General features: G+C 46.4%; 2 protein-coding genes across 4 annotated transcripts in view; both read left to right on the top strand.

Moving 5' to 3' along the window:
* Positions 1 to 1,445: 1,445 nt before the first annotated feature.
* Positions 1,446 to 12,056, top strand: NOL9 (nucleolar protein 9). 2 transcript variants are annotated; one of them, XM_081199987.1, is made up of 12 exons: positions 1,446 to 2,195; positions 3,392 to 3,614; positions 4,596 to 4,723; positions 5,556 to 5,688; positions 6,034 to 6,130; positions 6,686 to 6,783; positions 7,679 to 7,840; positions 8,951 to 9,242; positions 9,790 to 9,901; positions 10,414 to 10,591; positions 11,277 to 11,410; positions 11,751 to 12,056. In XM_081199987.1, exons 1-12 carry the CDS (start codon positions 1,911 to 1,913, stop codon positions 11,865 to 11,867), a joined length of 1,959 nt encoding a protein of 652 aa, XP_081056113.1. In that variant the 5' UTR covers positions 1,446 to 1,910; the 3' UTR covers positions 11,868 to 12,056. The 2 variants fall into 2 exon arrangements, with proteins under 2 accessions (XP_081056113.1, XP_081056112.1); XM_081199986.1 differs by having other exon boundaries at positions 1,450 to 2,195; positions 5,550 to 5,688.
* A 3,651-nt stretch (positions 12,057 to 15,707) lies between these two features.
* PLEKHG5 (pleckstrin homology and RhoGEF domain containing G5) overlaps positions 15,708 to 20,524 on the top strand; it is a gene marked incomplete at its 3' end in the record, with an annotated part of 110,602 nt that continues 105,785 nt past the window's right edge. The window contains exon 1 of one of the 2 annotated variants that reach the window (XM_081201417.1): positions 15,708 to 16,327. In XM_081201417.1, coding sequence (XP_081057543.1) covers positions 16,261 to 16,327 — 67 coding nt within the window. In that variant the 5' untranslated portion in view covers positions 15,708 to 16,260. The remainder of the gene's footprint in view (positions 16,328 to 20,524) is intronic. The other variant, XM_081201416.1, reaches the window with a different exon arrangement.

The raw sequence follows: 20,524 nt of genomic DNA, 5'->3' as shown, positions 1-20,524 counted from the left end.
TATTTCCCCACTTAATTCAGATTATGGCATCCATGGAAAATCCAATAAGGAAAGAAAATATATGCAGAAACAGTGAATCTTTATTAAAAGAGGAGAAAATGGGGATCCCCATGGTGGGGGAGAACATGGGATGGTATTTTTGATGATGACACTTTGCTTTGCAGAATTTCTAATGGTATGTTTTGTTAAACACATAATACAGGTGAATGGTTAATCTTCCTCAGTACTGTCCACATTGACTTCCAGCAACATTTTGGGGTTTCAGGCAGGGTTCATTCTCAGCACCACCTGGAGATGCTAATGGTGAACCTGGGATCTCCTGGATGCAAGGCAGATGCTCTGCCACTGAGTTATGGCCCTTTCCTTTAATTCTTAAACTCTATACTGTAATCAGGACAAATATTTGCAGAAATGAACCAAACCAGTGGGTTGTTACCAATGCTGGTGATACTCCAAATAGAGCCATTGGAACAAATTGATGTGGCATTGATTTCAGTGGGTCTGCTCTGAGTAAAACTCAGCTGGATGAAATCCCAGTATTGGGGAGAGTGCAATGATTTCCATTGCTCTGCCCATTTCCATCATGTGTAAACCCCATCACACTTTCCTTCTTTCCCTGGAAAAACAGATTTGGGAAGGAGGGAAGTTTCAGCAGGGAATGAATGAAGAGGTGTGCTTAACCCTTGTCCCACCTGACACTGGGCCCTATCCAGCCATGCTCTACACAAAGTAGATAGACCCACTGAAATTAATGGACCTCAGCTCTTCTTTGAGTGGGACTCTCGTTGGATACAACAGATTATTCTCTTCCACTTGAGTGGACTTGCTTTCTGTTTGCTGAAGCCCTTGGAGTGGCCACTGATTGGCCTGATTCAGGAGGACTCTCCTTATGTTGTTATTTGATGTCATCGTGGTGCAAAAACATGCATAAATCTGGGCACCACCAATTATGGATCCTCTGTTTTTTGCAGGGAATCCCTTCAAACTGAAGTGTAACAATCACAGAGACTCTGAGTCTCATGACACCACATAAATCGTGGTCCACATTGAGGCAGTGCTAAAAAGTGGCAATCGGCAGTGCCAAAAAGTACCAGTCTGGGACTAGTTAGAGTTCAGTCATTGACTACAGATCTGATCTGTGCTTTGATGGTAGCTGGTTGTTCTCTGTAAAATTTGTAGCGAATTCAAAGGGTAATCCCATTATTATTTCTTGGATCCAACTTTCTTTTTTCTTTTTCCTTTCTCCTCCTGTGATGAGGCTGCATTTTAATATTTTAATGTTTCAATATTTAAATGTTGTATTTTAATCTTGTTTTTAAGTTGTATTTATTCAACTTGTTTTTATTATTGCTTGTTAGCCGCCCTGAGCCCAGCCTTGGCTGGGGAGGGCGGGGTATAAATAAAAATTATTATTATTACATTGCAATGAGGTTGGACTAGATGACCCTTGGGTGTCCCTCCCAACTCTACAATTCTATGTGGCCATTTGTTTAGCTTGCCTTCGTTTATTTTATTGAGTTCTGCTTTTATTACGTATTTTATTACGCTATCGCGTTTTAATTGTTAGCCGCCTCGAGCCCGTTTGTGGAAAGGCGGGAAATACACTTAAACAAAACGAAACACAGCTGGGGGGAAACCTTACAACGTCTCCCACGGTTTGCCTAGCTAGCTTTCAATTCCAACCTCAAACAAAAAAGGCTATTGCCGAAAATCCAAATGATGGGCTCCTGTAATTTCCGGTGCTCCTCCTTATAACTGCGAGGCAACCATATGTTGTCACGACGTTCCGAAACACGAAGCCGCTCTACCCGTTCCTGTCTCTATCGTCGTTTTCCGGCTCGCGAAAGGACGCGCATGCGCGCTAGCGGTCGCTTTGGAGACGCGGGCCGCCGCCGAGGCGAGGTGTGGGGATGGCGAACCGCCGCTTGAACCCGGCCAGCCTCCTCCGGCGGCAGAGGAGCCGGCGCCGGCGCCGAAAAGCGGCTCTGCAGTCTCCGCCTGCTCCGCCGGAGAAGAAGGCCCGCGGGGGGCCCGACGCCCTGCAGCGCTACGCCCGCGAGTTCGCCCGCGGCCTCCTCTCCGCGCGGCCATCGCAACCGCCGCCAACGGACGAAGGAGCCTCGGCTGAGGGAGAGATGCTGACGGCCGTCGAGGCCAAGGAAGGCAGAGCCTTTCTGCTCCTGTCTCAGGGACAGGTGAGCGCGGAGGGGGCGTGGCTATGCAAATACAGGACGCGCGTGAGCCCCCCCCCGCCGTTGGAGGCGTTGCCAAATAAGGGAAGGGCATGGCTTGAGAGTAGAAGGGGCGTGCTTATGAAAATACTGCCCATCGACTCCAGTTTATGGGGTTGGGCTAGCTGTTTGAGGTGCTGCCGCTCAGGGAAAGGGCGTGTCCAGGAAGCATAAGAGGCGTGGTTATGCAAATACAGAGAATGGACTCCAACTCAATGGATTCTCCATTGGGTGGAATAGCTGTATGGTATAGGCCTGCAACATACACAGAGTTTGCGTCTAAAGCCCAAATCACCTCTGATCAAAACCCATTTGGTGCCATGGTGGGTGGGATTGCCAAAGTCATTTGTCCTGGAACCCTTCCCCCTTCTTCCCCCTTTTAATCTTTTTAATAAAAAAAATCTGCATGTGCACACGTTAAATGTGCATAAATTGCGGGCTTACTGTACAGGAAGGATGTGCCTTTGTGGGGGTATGACTAGGTAACAGAAGGGGCAGTGGGAAGTGGGTAGGTGGATATGGAAGGGCTGTAGTGGTAGAGTATCTGTCTTGCCTGCAGAAGGGCTCCTATCTCAAGCCTTGAAAAGTCATTGTGTAGAATAGATAATTTAGAGCTAGATGGACTAATGGACTGAGACATTATAAGTCTGCTTCATATTTCAGTCAGGCCTATATTCAGAACCATGTGGAATACTGTAGAATCTAACTCTGATTTTAGCAGAAGGATTGTAGCTCAATGGTAGATTATCTGCTTTTCGTGGAGAAGATCCTGGCTTCAGTCCCAGGTGGCATCTCCAGATAGGGCTGAGCGAGACTCCTTGTCAGAAACCTTGCAGAGCTTTGTCATTGCAGACAGTAATAATCTAGCTGGACCAATGATCTGACTTGGTATAAGGCAGTTTCTAATGTTCCTAGAACATCCTCTGTGGCCCTTTAGCTGTTCCCATCAGCTGGCCAATGATGGAAGTCCAGCAGTACTTGGAGGACCAGTATCTAGCAAATGATTATGATATAATTCACTCTGAGACCCCAGAGTGGGTTACACCATTAAAATGTAATATTAAAAACAGTCTAGGACAACTTCTCTGGGTAATGTTAAAAGGGGCAGCTGCATTTACATATTAGTTTGCTTATTTACAGTAGTTATTTTCTACCTTCAGGCGCTGACATTCACTGGCAAGTGTTCCCTGACGTGCCTGTATGGCTCTGTACGGGTGTTTGGGTTCAACATCGTTCCAGATCAGCCCCCGTATCACCTCTTCTCCCCCTATTCCCACTGTGCTCTCACCATTGAAGCAGTGGCTTATAAGGAGTCAGAAAAATCTGGGAAGGAAATGAAAGCAGAGGCAAAGTCCATCCTCCGAGCACACCTTGTGCCCCGAGGTAAGTTGGAATGGAGGGTAGGCCCTGAACTTCTTGTTCCTGTGGAAGGGTGATCTTGGATGTTTGAAGAAGAATATGATGTGCTTTGTGCTCACACAGAGCTCTGCCTCTCGGGGATCAGATTGTTAAAAAAGGCTTTTGTGGACAGGCTGTCTGGTGTGTGTTTATGCACATCCCTTGAAATTCTTTTGGAGTTTCTGTGTGCAGAATGGATATCTTTGATGGTCATGATTTTGACCTGTGGCCCTTTGCCACAGACCGGTCATTTTGCTGTTCTTTGTTGCAGTCTGGTTAGCGGAAAAGCCTGGATACAAATAAATAAAATAATAAAAATTCACATCCAGCAGCTCTCCCTTTCAGCCTAACGCTGTTCATAGGGTGGTTTTGTTGTTTCCTGAAATATTTTATATTGCTTTTTCACAAGCTGTGTTTAGTATTTTACACTAAAAGAAATGCATCATGTACACAAAAACCAGCCGTTTATAAATCACGATAAATACACATTTAAGACAAAGCAGCCACAGAAAATTTAAGTCCTCATTGAAATCATGCAGAATTTGCAGACTTCTCAAAAACAAAACTGAACACAAAAAAACCAGCTGTGTTCGTGCTTCCCTAACTTCTTCTAGAAGAAGGTTCCAGAGCTTGGGGCCTGTTGCCAATAAAAGCCAAACCCAGGCTGCTAATGTCCGAACCTGTTGAATAGTAGGAATAGAGAACAAGATTGAGTAAGCCACAGTTGGGTAGCTGCCTTATTGTGAGAATAGCTCTTTGTGTGTATGCTTTGTTTCCCTGTGCTCTGTAGAAAAAGCTCGTGCAAATGTGAAGACTTCCAAGACTGAGGCAGGCTCCACTGGAAGCCCTTCAGAACCACTGCAATTATTATGGTTTTCTGTCCTTATCACAATGGCCTTGAAGCATTATGAGGGCCAAGCAGGAGGCTTACTGTCTCATTTGTGGTTTCATCCTTTGTCTTTCCAGATGCAAGATGCAAACTGATGAAAGACTTCATTCCTCAGTGTTCCATGATTTTGTTGGAGCGTCTGGATACTCCAGCGACTAGGTTCATTCACAGCTACTCAAATTTCTCCCACATATTCAAAGCAAAGGTGAGTTTCTTCTGTCCTCTGAGTTTTCGCAGAACTGATTCAGGATGGCCAGGATACACTGCAAGACCTGGCGTCATGTGTTCAGTCCCATAAGCAGGGCCTCTACTTAATCCTTTTGAATTTGAGTAGAACCCTCTGTGTGATGGGAGACCCTGATAAAACAAGATTATACAAGGGAAGGTCAAGGACTTGGTGAGGGTGTGATGCATGCGAGAACATGCCCTTCTTTACAGTTTGAGCATTCACACCTGAAGTCTGAAGATACCCGCTAATGAAAAATGCTCACTATGTGGCCTATATCAAATTTCTGTTTGGGTTAATTACATGGATTTCAATTGAGCTGCATTGGTCCTGGGACCTGGATATCCTTTTAGGCCTCTTGTGGGGATGAAGCTACTCTGCTGGGCAATCAAGGCTTCCTTTGTGTTAACGTTTCCTGGATTTGGGGCCTTTTAATTTATCCTACACTTAGGCCTGAACTCCAATGGATATATCTGCTTTTTGGGTGTTTGTAAGTTAGCCAAATACTTGCTAGCTAAGGCCAATTTGCAGTGAACATTAAGAGCCCTGCTGGATTCATCCAAAAGTCCATCTGATCCAGCATCCTGCTCTCCACAGGAGCCTCTCAGATGCTTCTGTGAAGCCCACAAACTAGTTACGAAGCCAAATGCCCATTGAACCTGCTATTCCCTAGCTGTTAGTATTCAGAGGGATGCTGTCTCTGAAGTTGGGGGTTCTTAATACCTGCTAATAGACATACAGTCTAGCCTGCCCCCCTTTTTTAATGGCTAAAACCACCTTCAGACAAATGCCTTCTCATTCCTAGAGACAGAAGGCTCCCAGTTTCACTCCAGAGGATACAGTGCTCGCTTCTGTTGGTGCTGGGAAGCAAGACCCCAGGAGTGGCCTGCTGATGTCGGAAAGCACATTGTCAGCAGTTGAAGAGTTAATCCAAGCGTGCCAAGGTGAGTAGCTTAAAGCTAACGTGAGCAAGGGTGAAGTGCAGCTGTAACCTAAATGGAGCAGTGCTTGTATCTGAAGACTTGTTAAATAAAAATGAAGCCAATGGGGCCATCCTTTGTCCACAGAGAAAGAACTGGGCCAAGCTGTATTCTCTGATTCTAAGCTTGGAGGGAGAATCTGTTTCTGCTTGGTCTTTTTTATTGAAAAAAGATGTTGGTCATGTTAACCTCCTGTGAGATTTCATGTAGCTGTGCCAGTTGTGTGTGTAAGTTCTTATTCTCGAATAATCATTTCAGATTGTAACTTTACTGGGGCAATTATGTTCAGATACTGTGTTTGTGTTTCAGATGAGGATGAAGGCTGCCCTATAGTCTTGGTTTGTGGCCCCAAAAGTGTTGGCAAGTCAACTTTTAACAGATACCTGATTAATATTTTGCTCAACAGGTGAGTTCTCTGGTGAAGGCTGCTGTGGCTGTTTGCAATGAGAGAGCTTGTTTCTCCCAACTCGTTTCCTATTTTCCTTGGGTCAGGGGTGGCGGATGCTGTTTTATCTCCTCCCCACCGTGGGCTGTCAGCTCTCTGATCCTTGTCTGGCTAGCCTGCCTTTGTTCCTTTTGCCAAAGCAGTCTCTAGGCTTCCAGTTTCGAAGGCCTAGCACTTATAAGCATGTATCTCTTAGATTTTGCAATGCTTCTTAATACCAGCTTCTGGAAACCACAGGAGGGGAGAATACCCTCCCTTGGTCCTGCATTCTGGTTTGCCACAGGCATCTGGCTGGCCACAGTGAGAGAAGGATGCAGGATTAGATGGGCCATTCTGATCCAGCTCAGCTCTTCTGATGTTCTTATAACCATCCTGGTTGCTGACAAGAGCAGGTGGGTGGGGGGCTGCTGATCAGAATATTCAAATTTTTGCTTTAGCTTTAGGCTGGGTTTTCCAGTGATGGCAGTCAAAGGCATTCTGTTAACATTTATATCATTTTCCTCTTCTTAATTGTAGCCTTCCCTGCATTGAATTCTTGGATTGTGATTTGGGGCAACCAGAGTTCACGCCTCCTGGGTGCGTTTCCCTAATTAACGTAACAGAGCCGCTTCTGGGTATGTGCTTTGGAGGCATTTTCAGAGTGTTGTGAAATGTCTGGACGCCTCTTCTGAGTGGCTTTATTTGTTTTATTTATTTAACAATAAATGACTGTAAGAAAACCTCTAAGCGGCTTACAGAACTATAAAACAAAATATTAAGGTTATCATTGAAGACAAGTATTGTAAATTATATCAGTGATGATTAAAATCAACAGTAGCTAAAAGTAAATAAAATGCATGTCAACCTACTATGTACCTGAGTAGGCTGGCCTAACCAAAAAAATTTTTAGCAGGTGCCAAAAAGAGTGCAGTGAAGGTGCCTGCCTGATGTCAATAGGCAGGGGGTTCCAGAGTGTAGGTGCTGCCAGAAGATTAGTTTCTTACAAGTGCAGAATGAGCATTATTTGGCACTTGTAACAGTGTCAGATCTGCAGATTGAAGTGGCCAACTGGGCATATATGTGGGATAAACTGATGCTGCAAGTAAACTGGTCCCAGTCTTCAGGACTTTGTAATAATAATAATAATAATTCCTTGAATTTGGCCCTGGAGCAGATTGTCAGCCAAGGCAGATCTCTGATTTGTTACATGCTGTTTTATGCTGACAGGGTCTCACTCCCATCAGAAACCATGCTGCAGCATTCTGTGCTAACAGCAGTTTTTGGATCAAGCACAAGGGAAGCCCCACACAGAATTTACTTTCTGGTGTGAGTGGAGCTCTTCTTGGAGCACCAGCCTTTCCAAAGGGATCAAAACCAAACTGGAGCAATGACCTGCTTTCCCGTTAGAGGTTGAGTCTAGGGAGAAAGGTCAATTGCTTTCTGCACCCCCACCACCCCGTTGGGTGGATAAAGTGCTGTTGCAGCTCTTTTGAATATGTGCAGTTCTGTCAATTTCTTCTCCCCTTTTAGGTCCACCGTTCACTCACCAGCGTACACCGCGAAAAATGGTTTACTTTGGGGCAACCAGTTGTGAGCAGGACACTGAAAGATACATTGACACGCTGAAATATGTGTTCAGTGCCTATGAGAGAGACGTTCCTCTGGTCATCAACACCATGGGATGGGTGAAAGGTAAGGCATTGGGGAGCTTGTGACTTTTTCTGCCATGGGGTCAACTGGGCGCAAGTTTGAGATCCTATGTTGGCCCAAGGTGAGGAAGGTGGGGATGTGGGGACTGTCACTGAGGCCCATCTCTCAAACTCTTTCTTACCTGGCCTTCTCAGTTGACATATCTCTTGCTTATTCTGCTTCTAGAACCCTAAGCTGTGCAGGGTACTGGTAGCCAATGTTATTGCTATTTATAGTAGACCCATTGAAATTAGCGGACATGGCTAACTTTGATCCATTAATTTCAATGTGTCTACTCTGCATAGAACCCTTGACTCTGTGTGCCTCCCAAACCCCCAGCTTCTGGCTCTGGGGACTTCACCAGATTTGGAACATGGCTGCAGAGGCAGCACTGACAACCCAGTAAGGCTAGAACTGTGCTTGAAGGGAAGCTGGCACCTGCCCTTCCGTAAAGATCTCAGCAAAGTGCACAGCGGGGGGTGGGGAAGCAAAGTCTTCAGTTGCTTTAATACAATATCGCTTCTCTTCTGGAATCTATGCTCAGTTCGGTATTTCTGTTTTTGTTTGCAAAGTCAGCATTTTCTGTGCTTGTTTGGAATTGCAGTACTGAAACTGACTGGCAGAGAGGGAATATGAGGTTGGCCCTGGCCAAGTATATTCATGTAATTCTGGTTCTAAGCGTCAGATTTCATTAGAACATCAGATATGTTTCAAAGGTGAGGAATGGCAGGTGGAAGACACAAGGTACTGAAAGTTAGGAAGAAGGAGCTATGCAGGGAACTCATGCCTTGAGCTATGAGAGTGCAGGATGTGTGTACATTCCTTTAAGAAGGACCCAAGTTTCTCTCTTTTAATGGCCATAAAAATTGTGACCATGGAGGCAAAGCCTGCTGAAATTGCAGAAGTGTTTGAATCAGGTGGACTTGGGTGCCCTGCAAAACCTTTTTCTCTTTCTCCCTCTGGCTCAGCAGCTACAGAGGCCTGCAATGATGTGCTCTCGCTTGATGCAGCAGCTTCACTTTGCACCCTATAACATGTGTTCCATCCTTTTCGTTGAATCCCCACATTCCTGCACTATTCAGACATGCTCTTGTTTTGTCCCCTGGTTCAAAGGTGCCGGATTGTTCCTTTTGATTGACATAATTCGGCTGCTGGCGCCTAGTCACATCGTTCAGATCAGTGTGGAAGACTTCAGGGACATGCCTCAGCTATCCCCAGAGTATATCCATTGCACTGCTGGCCTGCACACAAGAGGCAAAACACTCTTCCGGCGCAAGAGCCTGAACGGAATGGAGGACTCAGGGCAGCAGGGCTTGGCCCAAGCAGGCTTCCACCCTCCACATCCTGGCCATCAGTTGCTGTGTGTCCAGCCAAAGTTCCCAGGAGCAGGGAACGCTGGCACTGGGTAAGTGCCACGCAATGGCATGTGGGGACAGGTGGGTGAGGTGGAGAGCAGGACAGGGTAAAGTGATACCTTAAGGCCTTTCCATGACTAGCTAGCCTCACTTTGCTGGCGCCTCTGCTTGCCTTTGGGAGTCCTTGACCCACTCTTTCTGCATCCCTTCCTGTCTGTCTTGTAATGTATATTACAAGCAGGTCACTAGCAAACTGTTGCCTAATAGTGTACTTGCAATAACAGCAAAAGAGTATTGTGGCATTTTAAGTACTGTTTGTGTATGAGAGAGACACTAGCAGGAGGGGGGCTCTGCTTCCCTTCTTGCTCTGCTTGTCAACCCCCACCATATTAACTTCCTGGAGCTTCCCCTTCCCATCCCATGCACCTACTAAACCCACTTTTCACCTTCCCAACCCCATTTCTGTGGCCACTTCTCTTTTCTATTCTGCATCTCACCTTCAGTCCCATGTCCCTCCCCTCCTTCCCTCTCATAAGGCTGGCCAGAGAGTGTGCTTCCCAACCAATTTCTGATCTAGTTCTCATTTTGCTCCTCTAGACGCACCCACAGCAGTGTCCTACGAGACATGGCAATCTTGGCGTACTTGGGCCAGCTGCAGCCCCCAGACGTGGAATCTGTGTTTCCTTTACACAGCCTGATACCCTATCAGGTAAATGTGCCTACGCAGCAGAGCTTTATGTTAGTATTGTCGTTACAGAGGCTTTGTGTAAGCAGCCAAGATGCAGTTACCACTTGGGAATTGTTACCCTAAAGAACTTCGGAGGATTCTCTCTGTCCTGCTCTTTCAGCCCAGGCTGCTTTCAGTCCATCCGGCCTGGCATTGTTTTCTCTGGCAGGCAGCAGCTCTCCAAGGTCTCAAGCAGAAGTCTTTCCCCAGCCTGGCTTCCTGACACCCTTTTGAACTTTGAAGATGTGAAGTATCTTGCATGTGCAGAGTATATGCTTTGTCGCAGAGCTCTGCCCCCTCCTCCCTCAAGTATTCCCAGTAGATTGTCCCCAGGATTTGGCATCCAGAGGTATTCTTCTGTAAAAATAAACAGAAATTCCATTTCTGGCTGGTGATGCCAAGCGGTCATTAGCAGATGCAGCCCACATGAATTTGTATAACTGAAACAAAGCAAATTGCTGGTTGAGTTTACGCTCTTGCTTTTTGTTTCCCAGGTGCCTTTCAATGCCGTCGCCCTCAGAGTCATACACACAGAGGTTGCTCCTGCCCACATCTTGTATTCTGTCAATGCCAGCTGGGTTGGCCTCTGCCAAGTGCCAGATCAGGTGCCGTGTAACGCAGATGGGCCGGTCTTGTTGACACACACACCCATCTGCAACTGCCTGGGCTTTGGTAAGTGTCTTGCATTTGTAGCACCCCTCTCTTCCTGTCTTTTTAAATCTTTAGTCTTTTCTAAAATGAAAACAGTCCATGATAGTGGGAGTGCTTACCCTTTCCACTGGGAACTGTTCAGAATCAAAAGGGGCAGCAATCCACGAACTTCGGCTGACCTTGGTAGATAGCCAAAATGTATACTTCCCACCCAGCTTACCCTTCCCCTTGAGAGGGAGGACCTTGTCTAGCCAGGGCAGGTGATGCAGGACTACACAGACAAATCCCCCTCCCTTTTGCTTGTAAGAAGCAGCGTCCCCTCTTGCTAAGCTCTGTGGGTTGGCTACCACTATCTGGCTCATGTGCTCTGCCCCCAAAGTGCTCCAAATATTTATTCCAGTGAAATTATATCTTGACCTTTCTGAGGGCAATTTGTGCTATTTGGATTAAAAAAATATATATTACAGTATGTAATTAAAATAAACACCGGTAAAAAAAAGAAAAGAAAAACCAAAGCAGCAGCAGATAAATATGAACTAAAATATTGTGATTAAAAACCAAGTGATGATTTCTCTTTAGCACAGATGTAGGTGTCTAGATATTTGCAGAATGTTGCTAAAACATCCAGAGGTAACCTTAGTTGTGCCAGCTTGCTAAGTGGTTCTGGAATACTCAAGGCTTGTTCTTCATCTGCCCCTTTCTACAGGAATCGTCCGAGGGGTGGACACAGACAAGAAGCTGTACCACATTCTGACACCAGTAGCGCCACAGAACTTGCGATTTGTGAATTGCTTACTGATTGGAAGTATCCCTATTCCTAATTGCATCTTCCTAAACCAAGTAAGGAGTCTTCCTTCTATTTATCCTGAACCTACTGCCAGCCAGAGCTATTGGAGAATCTGAGTTTTAATATTCAGAGGGAGAAAGCAATTTCTCACCCTGCCCCCATTTCTTTCCACGGTTCACAAATTCTTACTGGGTAATGCTCACTCTGCTCCTAGTGTCCTATTGGCCTTATAGCCTTAGAGTCTGATAGATATGTTTGGTGTTTTGTTTTGTTTTTTAAACCCAATGAGTTTCTTGCTGGCATTTGCCACGTGTGTGTGTGTGTGTGTGTGTGTGTGTGTGTGTGTGTGTGTCAGACACAAGGTGTCCTATAACACTGTCTTTTCTTTGTCAGGTGGGGATTGAAGGGGAGATACCCTATGTCACGTCGGAGTATAACTATGACATTTCAGGTGCTGGGAAATTGAAATTGAAAAAGCATCTTAAGAGGAGAGAACATATGCAGCCATGAGCTCCAATCTAAATCCTCCTCTGCAGGAACTGATCAGCTCAGGAGACATGGCATGTTCTCAGGGGACCTTCCACAGGAGACCAGTTACAATTTCCACGGCTGAGAGTGTCATGCTGATCCACTGTCATGTTTTATTCATTTGTGTGTTTTCTTTGCGTCCTGAAAAATTAAACTTTTGATATAAACTGCCTTTATGCCACATTCTTTGAGGTCCTTGGTGCAGGATTCACCAAACAGTGGCCCTTCTGAGTGTGGGTGAAATGATGCTTCTTTGCTGTTCCACCACTCTTGTTGTCATGTGCTGGCATGTGTTTCAGTTTTCAAGAGTCTGCAGCAATTTGGTATTTACTTTTCCTCTCTTTTCTGTGAAATTTGGTTTAGGCTACCAAAGATGTGGTGGTGGTGGTGAATATCTGGTTTCAAACAAGAAATGACCAGGCTGCAGTTGCTGCCTGCAGAGGGAGCTCCAATCGCTCTTGCAGTGCAGTGAGCTTGAATGTTCTGGGTGCAGCCTTAACAGCCTTTTACCAAACAGCTCCCTGCTGAGAGGACTCTTGGCACAGGCCACCTGGCTTCCTGAAGATGCTGTAGCTGCTGCTGCTGCTTCTGCTGCTGCTTTTGAGTCCCTTATTGTATTTGGAGAAGATTCAAGGGAGCCAAGCTATTTTCATTGAAACAATGCTTGGCCCAGGCCAGAGACCCTTTTGATCCAAAGCTGCACTGCAGGAAAGGGATATACTGCTGAGTTGGCTTGGTTTTTCTCAGGCTGTGTAACATCCTTTGCCTACCTGGGCTCCTTTGGTTGTTTTGGACTACAATTCCCATCAGCCCCAGCCAGCACTGCCATGCTGGCTGGAGCCATTGAGACTTGTAGTCCATCGTAGTCTCTGTTTTTTCTCTTAAGATCTAGCAATTCAGTCTCATTTCAGTGCTCATCCTTTGGGCCAGGGAACTATGCCTCACACAAGCTACTTTGATTTTTCTAATCTAATGGTTTTAAGGAGCTAGCTGCAGACAAAATGTGGTTGAGATCATGTTGCTCAAGCTGCCTGATCGACTTATCTAAAGTCCTCTGGTTCTTGAACTTGCAGTTTTGAAATCCTAGATTTTGATCAAGAAGTTGGCCTTTGTGTGAACAGGCATCAGTGCACAGCTGGATGCAGTCATCTACAGTGGTACCTCGGGTTACAGACGCTTCAGGTTAAAGACTCTGGTAACCCAGAAGTATTACCTCAGGTTAAGAACTTTGCTTCAGGATGAGAACAGAAATCATGCGGTGGCAGCGCAGTGGCAGCGGGAGGCCCCATTAGCTAAAATGGTGTCAGGTTAAGAACAGTTTCAGGTTAAGAACAGACCTCCGGAACAAATTAAGTTCTTAACCTGAGGTACCACTGTATACCTTTTGGATAGGGATGAGGAACTTACAGTTTTTAAGATGTTGTATTAGCCAATGATAATAGGATGCAGAGGACTCAACAGCAGCAGCAGCATTTATTAAATTTATGTTGTCATCCACTTTTGACTAGAGCATCTTCATTCCTCTGATAACATGGGCTCTACTCCGTGAAAGCTTAGGTTACAATAAATCTGCTAGTCTTCAAAACAAACCCTCTGGAAAGCACTGATTCTGGATCCCATATTATGTGAAACAAAGAGTCTTGTTGAAACTTAGGTACCAATAAATCTATTACAGTGTTCGAAACAGAGAGATGAAAGCTAGGAGCTAAATGGTACCTTAAACCTAGGTTACAGGTGCAGCAACAGAATGTCTAGGCCCACTTTTTTTTATATAACAAGAATGCAAGGCTGAAAATGAATGAACTGCAGCTAAAATATTATGTTCATTTTTCATATGGTCTAGTCCTTCCACTGCCCACCTCCCTAATTTTCTTAAAAGGGACTCTTCCCCAGTCTTCAGAGAGTAGCTAGAAATGGAGAGGTAGAAAGAGCTCCTCCTTTCCCTCCGCTCTGCTGTTTTAATCTGAAATCTTAGGTACAATACTGCACCCAGAACTCAGAAACTACTTGCACTAATGAAATTCCCTGTCACAAAATGCGCCTAGAACAATGGTTTCTAGCACTGATCTTTGGTTTTGAGCACTGATCTATCATGGCTCAAGCTTTCATGCAACAGGGTGTGCTTCATCAGATGCCTAAATTGAAAGGCATATGTGTAGCATATGGGCAGGTGGGGGAATGGAAGGAAGTGAAGTCAGAGAGGAACGAAATGTGAAACAAGTCAGTGATAAAAGCAAATTACATTGATGATGGGCATAAACGTCAATTTCTGTTGAAAGTTTCTCTCACACACACCCATTGTTAAATTTACTTCTCCACATTTCTTCAGCAGTTGTTTTTTATTATTTTTAAAGATCCTCCTGAAAATTCATCAGCATTTTAGTGCAGATTTCTTCTAGGAAATTCATTTTCATTTGCGGTTTTGACTAAATGCACACTTTTGCAAGCTGTTTCCCTGATATCATTTGTGAATTTTATTTTCACTAGTATATGCTTTTTAAAACACACATTTCCCCCTAAGATATATGCATTTTTGTTCATATTGTTTGGAAAACTGCAAACTGAAAAATTTGAGAAGTGCATCTTTCGTGGTGCAAATTAAGCAGTTTCTCATTAAAGTGCAATTTTCCCTTCATCTCTGGTGACAGCAGAGAAACCCTGGTGATTGATAAGCTAATTGACACATGTAGTGTAGTGATAAAAACAAACACCCTTTTGGGTTGTATCCAGCTAAATTCTAGTTGGAGTAAACCCATTGAAATCAGCAGCCATAAGGTTAGCCATATTGATTAATTCCAATAGGTCTACTTGGCAGTATGGCTCCAACCCTTCATCCTGATTTGGTTCACAAGTTGATAGCCTAGGACCTCTTGACGAATTGCAATCCAGCCGTTTTCTGCTGCTGTCTCCCATTTGAAGTTCTGACGATAGAAATTATTTTGTACTGCCTTAAGATTGGTAACGGAGGGTCCTGGAATTGCTGCTTTTCCTGTTCAATACGTACTATGTGAAACAGCATCTGATGTATTCTATTTACAAATCGTCCCAGCTCAGATCTCCCTTGGGGTGGGAGAATTTACTATTCAAGTCTAAAACAGCTACCTTAAAGCCACTTTTAAGTAATTCAGAGAGACCACAGGAAATCCATTCCTTCATCCCCATTTAACTATTCCTTTTTGTGTGAGAGCAACCTACGGGGAAAAGATGAACTTTACCAGTTTTTGTTTTCTTGAAATGGGAGGGCTTTGTGTTGGGGTTCGCAACCCGGGGCGTTCTCATTGGCTGAGGCCCGCATACGTCACGCCGTTGGCAGCCGAAAGAGTTAAAGTGTTAGCTTAATGTGTTCTTAATTCTCCCCATATGGCCAAGTCTGGCTGCACAGGAAAAGCTTTGGCTGACAATCTACCCTGAACAGTGGCTAGGGTAAATATGGACGCCATCTGTGCAGTGCTTTAGACGGGTGGGGAGGGGATTGGAAATCACATATGAAATACCAGGGTCTGAGGCAGCCAAAGTTTTAAATGTATCTTATCAGAGACAGAAAAGCACAGATGTCCATAGGCAAAAGGCAGGCACCCCTCTGCCTGTGGAACGAGCTGCACAAGCCTTTGAATCTGAAATAATCGGGCACCGGGGTGGGGTGGGGGAGATGAAATCAGGGGTGCGGTGGTGCTTCCCTTAGTTGGTTCTGAGTAGCTGGTTGCTGTAGCAACCGGTCCTGCCTGCCTGATGCTCAGTGGCCTGTGCCTTGAGCTTTTCTAAGGGACTTTGCTTCGCTGGCTGATTTGTTTGCATGGTGGGTTGTGGGTAAGAGAGTGAGAGCTAAATCCAGTGCAATAAAATAAACCGGGCAGGCTCGGAGGAGTAGCAAAACTGAGCCGTGGAATAACACTTTGGAAGTTCTCCCCCCCCCCACCTGGTGGGCACCAAGGCTGGAGAGACGGCTTGGTTGCCGAGTTAGTTTTCGGTGGGGGTGGAGGTGTGTGGCCGCCTGCCAGGAAGGGGGAAGGCCCAGAAGCGGGAATCCAGACGGCGAAGGCACATGAAACGGACAACCCTAGGAAGCCGGTGGTAAAATATACAACGCCCAAGGGAGGCTCTCGGCTCTGGAAAGAAAGAAACGTGGAGGAGGCCAAGAGGCGCATACTTTGCTCTCGCCGTCTGAGTGGAAAAGCTTGAGCGGTGGGAGTCTGGCTGCCGAGCACCAGGGCTTTCTCACTCCCTTCCTGAAGGGTGCAGAGCAGCGCTGAGCCCCTTTCTGTTTTGATCTCTTCGCTTTGTGGTGCTGTGACTGCTTCTGCTCTCTGGACTGCTGTCTGCCCACCCACCCATCCACTGCTCCCCCTGGGACTCTGGCTCCGCGAGAGGCAAGGGGATGAACTCGGTCCTGACCAAGTATGGCTCCCCACCTCGCACCTGGCTCAACCTGCGCTTGGGAACAAGTAAGTGGTAACAGTCATGAAACAGGCTTGGGCTGGGGGGAGATCTGCTGCTTCAGGACAGTTAGATGCAGCCTGGTGTTTTGTGACTGTAAGGTCTCTGCAGCCTGGAATGGGTCTTCCATGTTCAGGAGCAGTCTACACCTGAAATAACTGGTGCTACGGGCAAACGGGAAGGCTCTTCCGTTCATGCCTGGCTGGTGGGTTTTATTGAGATATCTTGGTGGCCCCTGCAGGAAATGGGTTGTGGGGCTCCATGGGGCCTTTTGTCTCATCCAGCAGGGCTGCTCCTTGAGTTCTTTACTGCCAGTTCGGGTTTTCTTCTGCCATGCACGCCACATCACTAACATGCACAAGGGGGCACAGTGCCATAGTTTAAAAGTTCCTTGAGTTCCTTGCAGATGATGATACTTGCTTCTCGGACTCCAAACGGAGCAGTGAGAGACTAGGGGTGCCTGTGCTTACCCAGGGTTTGGTTTCTTGGCATGAAGGTCAACAGAGACTGGTGTCATTAGGATGTATGGTTTTATTTGCATGTATCTACAACCTGAGCATAGGATGGAGGGGCACATCATTAACTCCCAAACAGATCTTGCTTCCCCATTAGGGTCCCAAGGTAGCCCCAAGTCACAGCTTTGGGTCCAGCACAGAGCAAGGCATGCCTCTGCATCTCCAGCTTACAGCACAGCCAAACAACACAACCTCTTGTCTCTTGTTCTTCTACCTTACAAGGGGATGTCACTTCCAGCTAGGTGATGGAGCTTGCCCCCATTTGTCTCTATGACAACAGAACAACCTCTTTCTAATATAAATGGCAGCACTCAATCATTGCCTTAACAATGAATCGGGTTGGGCTGTTTTCCTCTTATAGATTCTAGCCTCACCTATACAGGATCACAGGTTTGGAAGGGGCCCATGGGTATCATACACACTGACCCCTCTAAAATTGTAGCAATATCCTTTGGGACCCATCCAAAGGCCTAGCTGTCCGTCATCCATCCTCTCTTACACTGTGGCCAAACAGATGATTCTGGAAAGCCTGCAAGCCTGAGTGTAACAGCAGACTCCTCACTTGCGATTCCAAGCAGCTGGTATTCACGGGTATTCCGCCTCCTGCTCTGGAGGAAGCATAAGGCCTTTTTGACTAGCCTTTGATAGCCCCATCCGCCAGGTATTTGTGTAATCACTTTAATAAAGCCATCCAAGTTGGCGGTACTTCATGTTGTCCTGAATATTCTTCTTCCTCAGATGACTCTGCTGGGCTCTAGTATTATTAGAGAGGAAGAAAAACTGTTCACTTTCCCCACCTCGTATCTAATTTTATACACCTCTATCATGGGTCCCTCCTTTACTTATCCTGTGTTCCTATGAGAAAAGTTGTGGCCAAAATCAGTTTCTTTTCCCACTGGAGGGGAGAGGGCTAAAGACCCCTTTGCCTGGGTTTCTGCTTGGGCAGGCCAGTGGCAAGCTTATCTCACTAGCCCTTTAGCCTTGCTCTGGGAAAACAACAGTGTACAGTGGCCAATGAAAACTATAGACTCTGCTGAGATCCCCGTAACTCCCAAGAATGCAGCCATCCTATTTAGCACTACTAACCAGCAGTGGCTCCCCAGGGGTCCAGATGAGACCCAGTGCCCCCCTACCCCGCATAAACATCGAGTTCCCTCCTTTACGTATGAAACCAAGTATGTGGCTTTTGATAATGCAGCAATTCTGAGCCAGAAGTGGGAGAGAACTGGTGATTTTATAACCCTGGCTACCTCTTTGGCAACTAGGACAGACAAAACAAACTGTTCTGAGCATCCCCCCCCCCTAAAATAAGCAAAGGAGACACTGATAAATTAGCCAGCTGGAAAAGGGTTCACCCTGCCTGCTTTATTCTCCCAAATCATTTCCTTCCCTATTATAGGGAAATGCTGCTCATTTTTGTGCCTCTCAGGAATGAAGCAGTCCTTAAATGTTTTCATTAGCTGTCGTCTTCTCCTCCTCCTCCTCCTCCTCCTCCTCCTCCTCCTCCTCCTCCTCCTCTCTACCCACTCCCTTCTTCTCTCAGACCCAAGAAATGTTGGTGATCAAGGCAGGGAATCCAGGTGGCACCCCCTTCCCCTTGCACTGCTGAACCCGGGGCAAAAGCAAGAGGCAACTTCTCCCCATTTTGAGATGCCAGGGAACATCTCAAGAGCACAATTCTCCACCCAGGGCTGCATTCAGTCATGGGGGAAATTCCCTTAGATTTCCTGATTACAGCGGTAGAGCTTCTGTCCCGTTTTCTAACATTCCTTTCACGCTGCAGCAGTACCCATTGTGTTCTGCAACGGTGGCTTTCAGACCAAATATACCAGCATGCGGTGTTAAATTTCATTCACGCCAGTGGGCATGGTGTGGCACAATGATGGCTCTGCCATTGGACAATGTCCCTCCCCACTTTTCACACATGCCTGCTCCTCTTCTCTCTCCCCCCCCCCCGCAAGATTCCCCACCCCCGTGAAAATTGCAGGAAAGAAATGTATAACCTCCCCAAATCTCGTCACTTTACTCTCATGATTTTCCAAGGTTCAAGGCGCTGCAGACGGATTAATTTTTTTCCTGGAACCAAATTGCACGGAAATTAGCACTAGACATGCCCTAGGTTCCATTAGTTTTCTGGAAAAGGCTTTTACATTGTGTGAAAGCTGAAATATAATGCAGACATTTTGGACAAGAAATGGAAATAGAACACAGTGCAGCCCAGACCTGCCTCGGCTAGGCGAACGTCCCAAGGACTGGCCAATGAGCAGCCCAGCCATTCCACTGAATGAAGCAGCTCCCTCAAGCAATAAGATCCTGTGGGCTGAGGAGCCCCCCCCCCCCAAGCTATTAAAGGAGCTGTGGCCCTGCTGGCTTCAAGAGGGGTGGAAGATGCCATCCTATTGCCAGAGCTGAGAAAAGATTGAGTTCCTTTCCTACTTGGAATGCAGGGACACCATCTTTCTTTTCCTCAGTCCTGATTGGTGGTCCCTTTGTAAAGAGCTTGCAGCTCATGGGAAGCTTACGAGGCAAACCATTGGTTCACCTAGCTTAATACTGTTTGCACAGACTGGCAGCTACTCCCCAGGGTTTCAGGGCAGGGAGCCTTCGCCAGCCTAACTGGAGATGCCATTGGAGAACGAATCACAGAATTGTAGTGTTGGGAGGACCCCAACTGGTCATCCAGCCCAGCCCCCTGCAATGAGCCTGGGACCATCTACATTTTTTAAACAGGTGCTCCACTCCCAAGCCAAGGCCCTTCCCTAAATTCTCCTTCCAGGCCGAAATGAGTTTAACATTCCTGCCATTTTGAGTTGCTTAGAATAGAAAAGGCGTTCGTCTTGCCACCAGTGGTGTTAAGATGGACCTGATCCAGTGCCATGTCAGGACACTTGGGTGGGTTTTAAGTGGGGTAGGACGAACCTAAGAAACATCATTGCTGGTGGCTTCATGGCATCATAGAATGGCAAGGCTGCAAAGGAACGCCAAGGGTCATCTAGTCCAACCCCCTTTCGATGCCAGAGCCGCGGATATGAATGTGTGCGTGGGGATGGGGACCTGTGTTTTGCTTTTTGCTCCGAGAACGTAATCCACACCAGGGCAAAGCCAAGGGTCTGGGTGGTGCTCATCACAACCACATGAAACATTTTATTTTTTTTACCTCCCCCTTTTTTATTTTTAACAGGCTGAAAAAGCTTGAGGTTTTTCGCGGTGCGGCTTCTCACGCAAGTTTCCCAGGACCTGGCACTGTTCAGGCAAGCTCTCGTTGCCAACAGCCTCCGCCTCCCCCCCCCCCGCCCCTTGCACACAGACACTCTGGTTTTAGCACAGCTGGCTTTCTGCTTTTTCTCTGCAAGTGGAAAAAAAATAACAGGAGATTTAGAGCAAGCGCTGTGTCCTCCCGAGGAGACGGCTGCCTTAAGGAGCAGAAGAGAGCCAGTGCAGTCGGGTATACAGAGTGTTATCGGGTCTGCACTGGGGAAACACGCCGAAAGCTCTTGAGGTTATTGAGGCTAAAATATTATCATTCCATGTATGTGTCCCCCACCCCACCCCCTTTCAGGGTGTTGCTAGGTACTTAAAGGAATCAGAGATGCAGGCCAGTTATGCAGTAGATGCCTTGGGAACTCCTTGCCATTTGATATTGCCATACTCTTTTTTTGGCACCTGCTAGAAACTTTTTTTTTAGACAGG

Source organism: Podarcis bocagei (genome assembly GCF_964188305.1).
Source record: "Podarcis bocagei genome assembly, chromosome: 7".
Lineage (NCBI taxonomy): Eukaryota > Metazoa > Chordata > Lepidosauria > Squamata > Lacertidae > Podarcis > Podarcis bocagei.
This window is presented reverse-complemented; position numbering and strand designations above follow the sequence as displayed.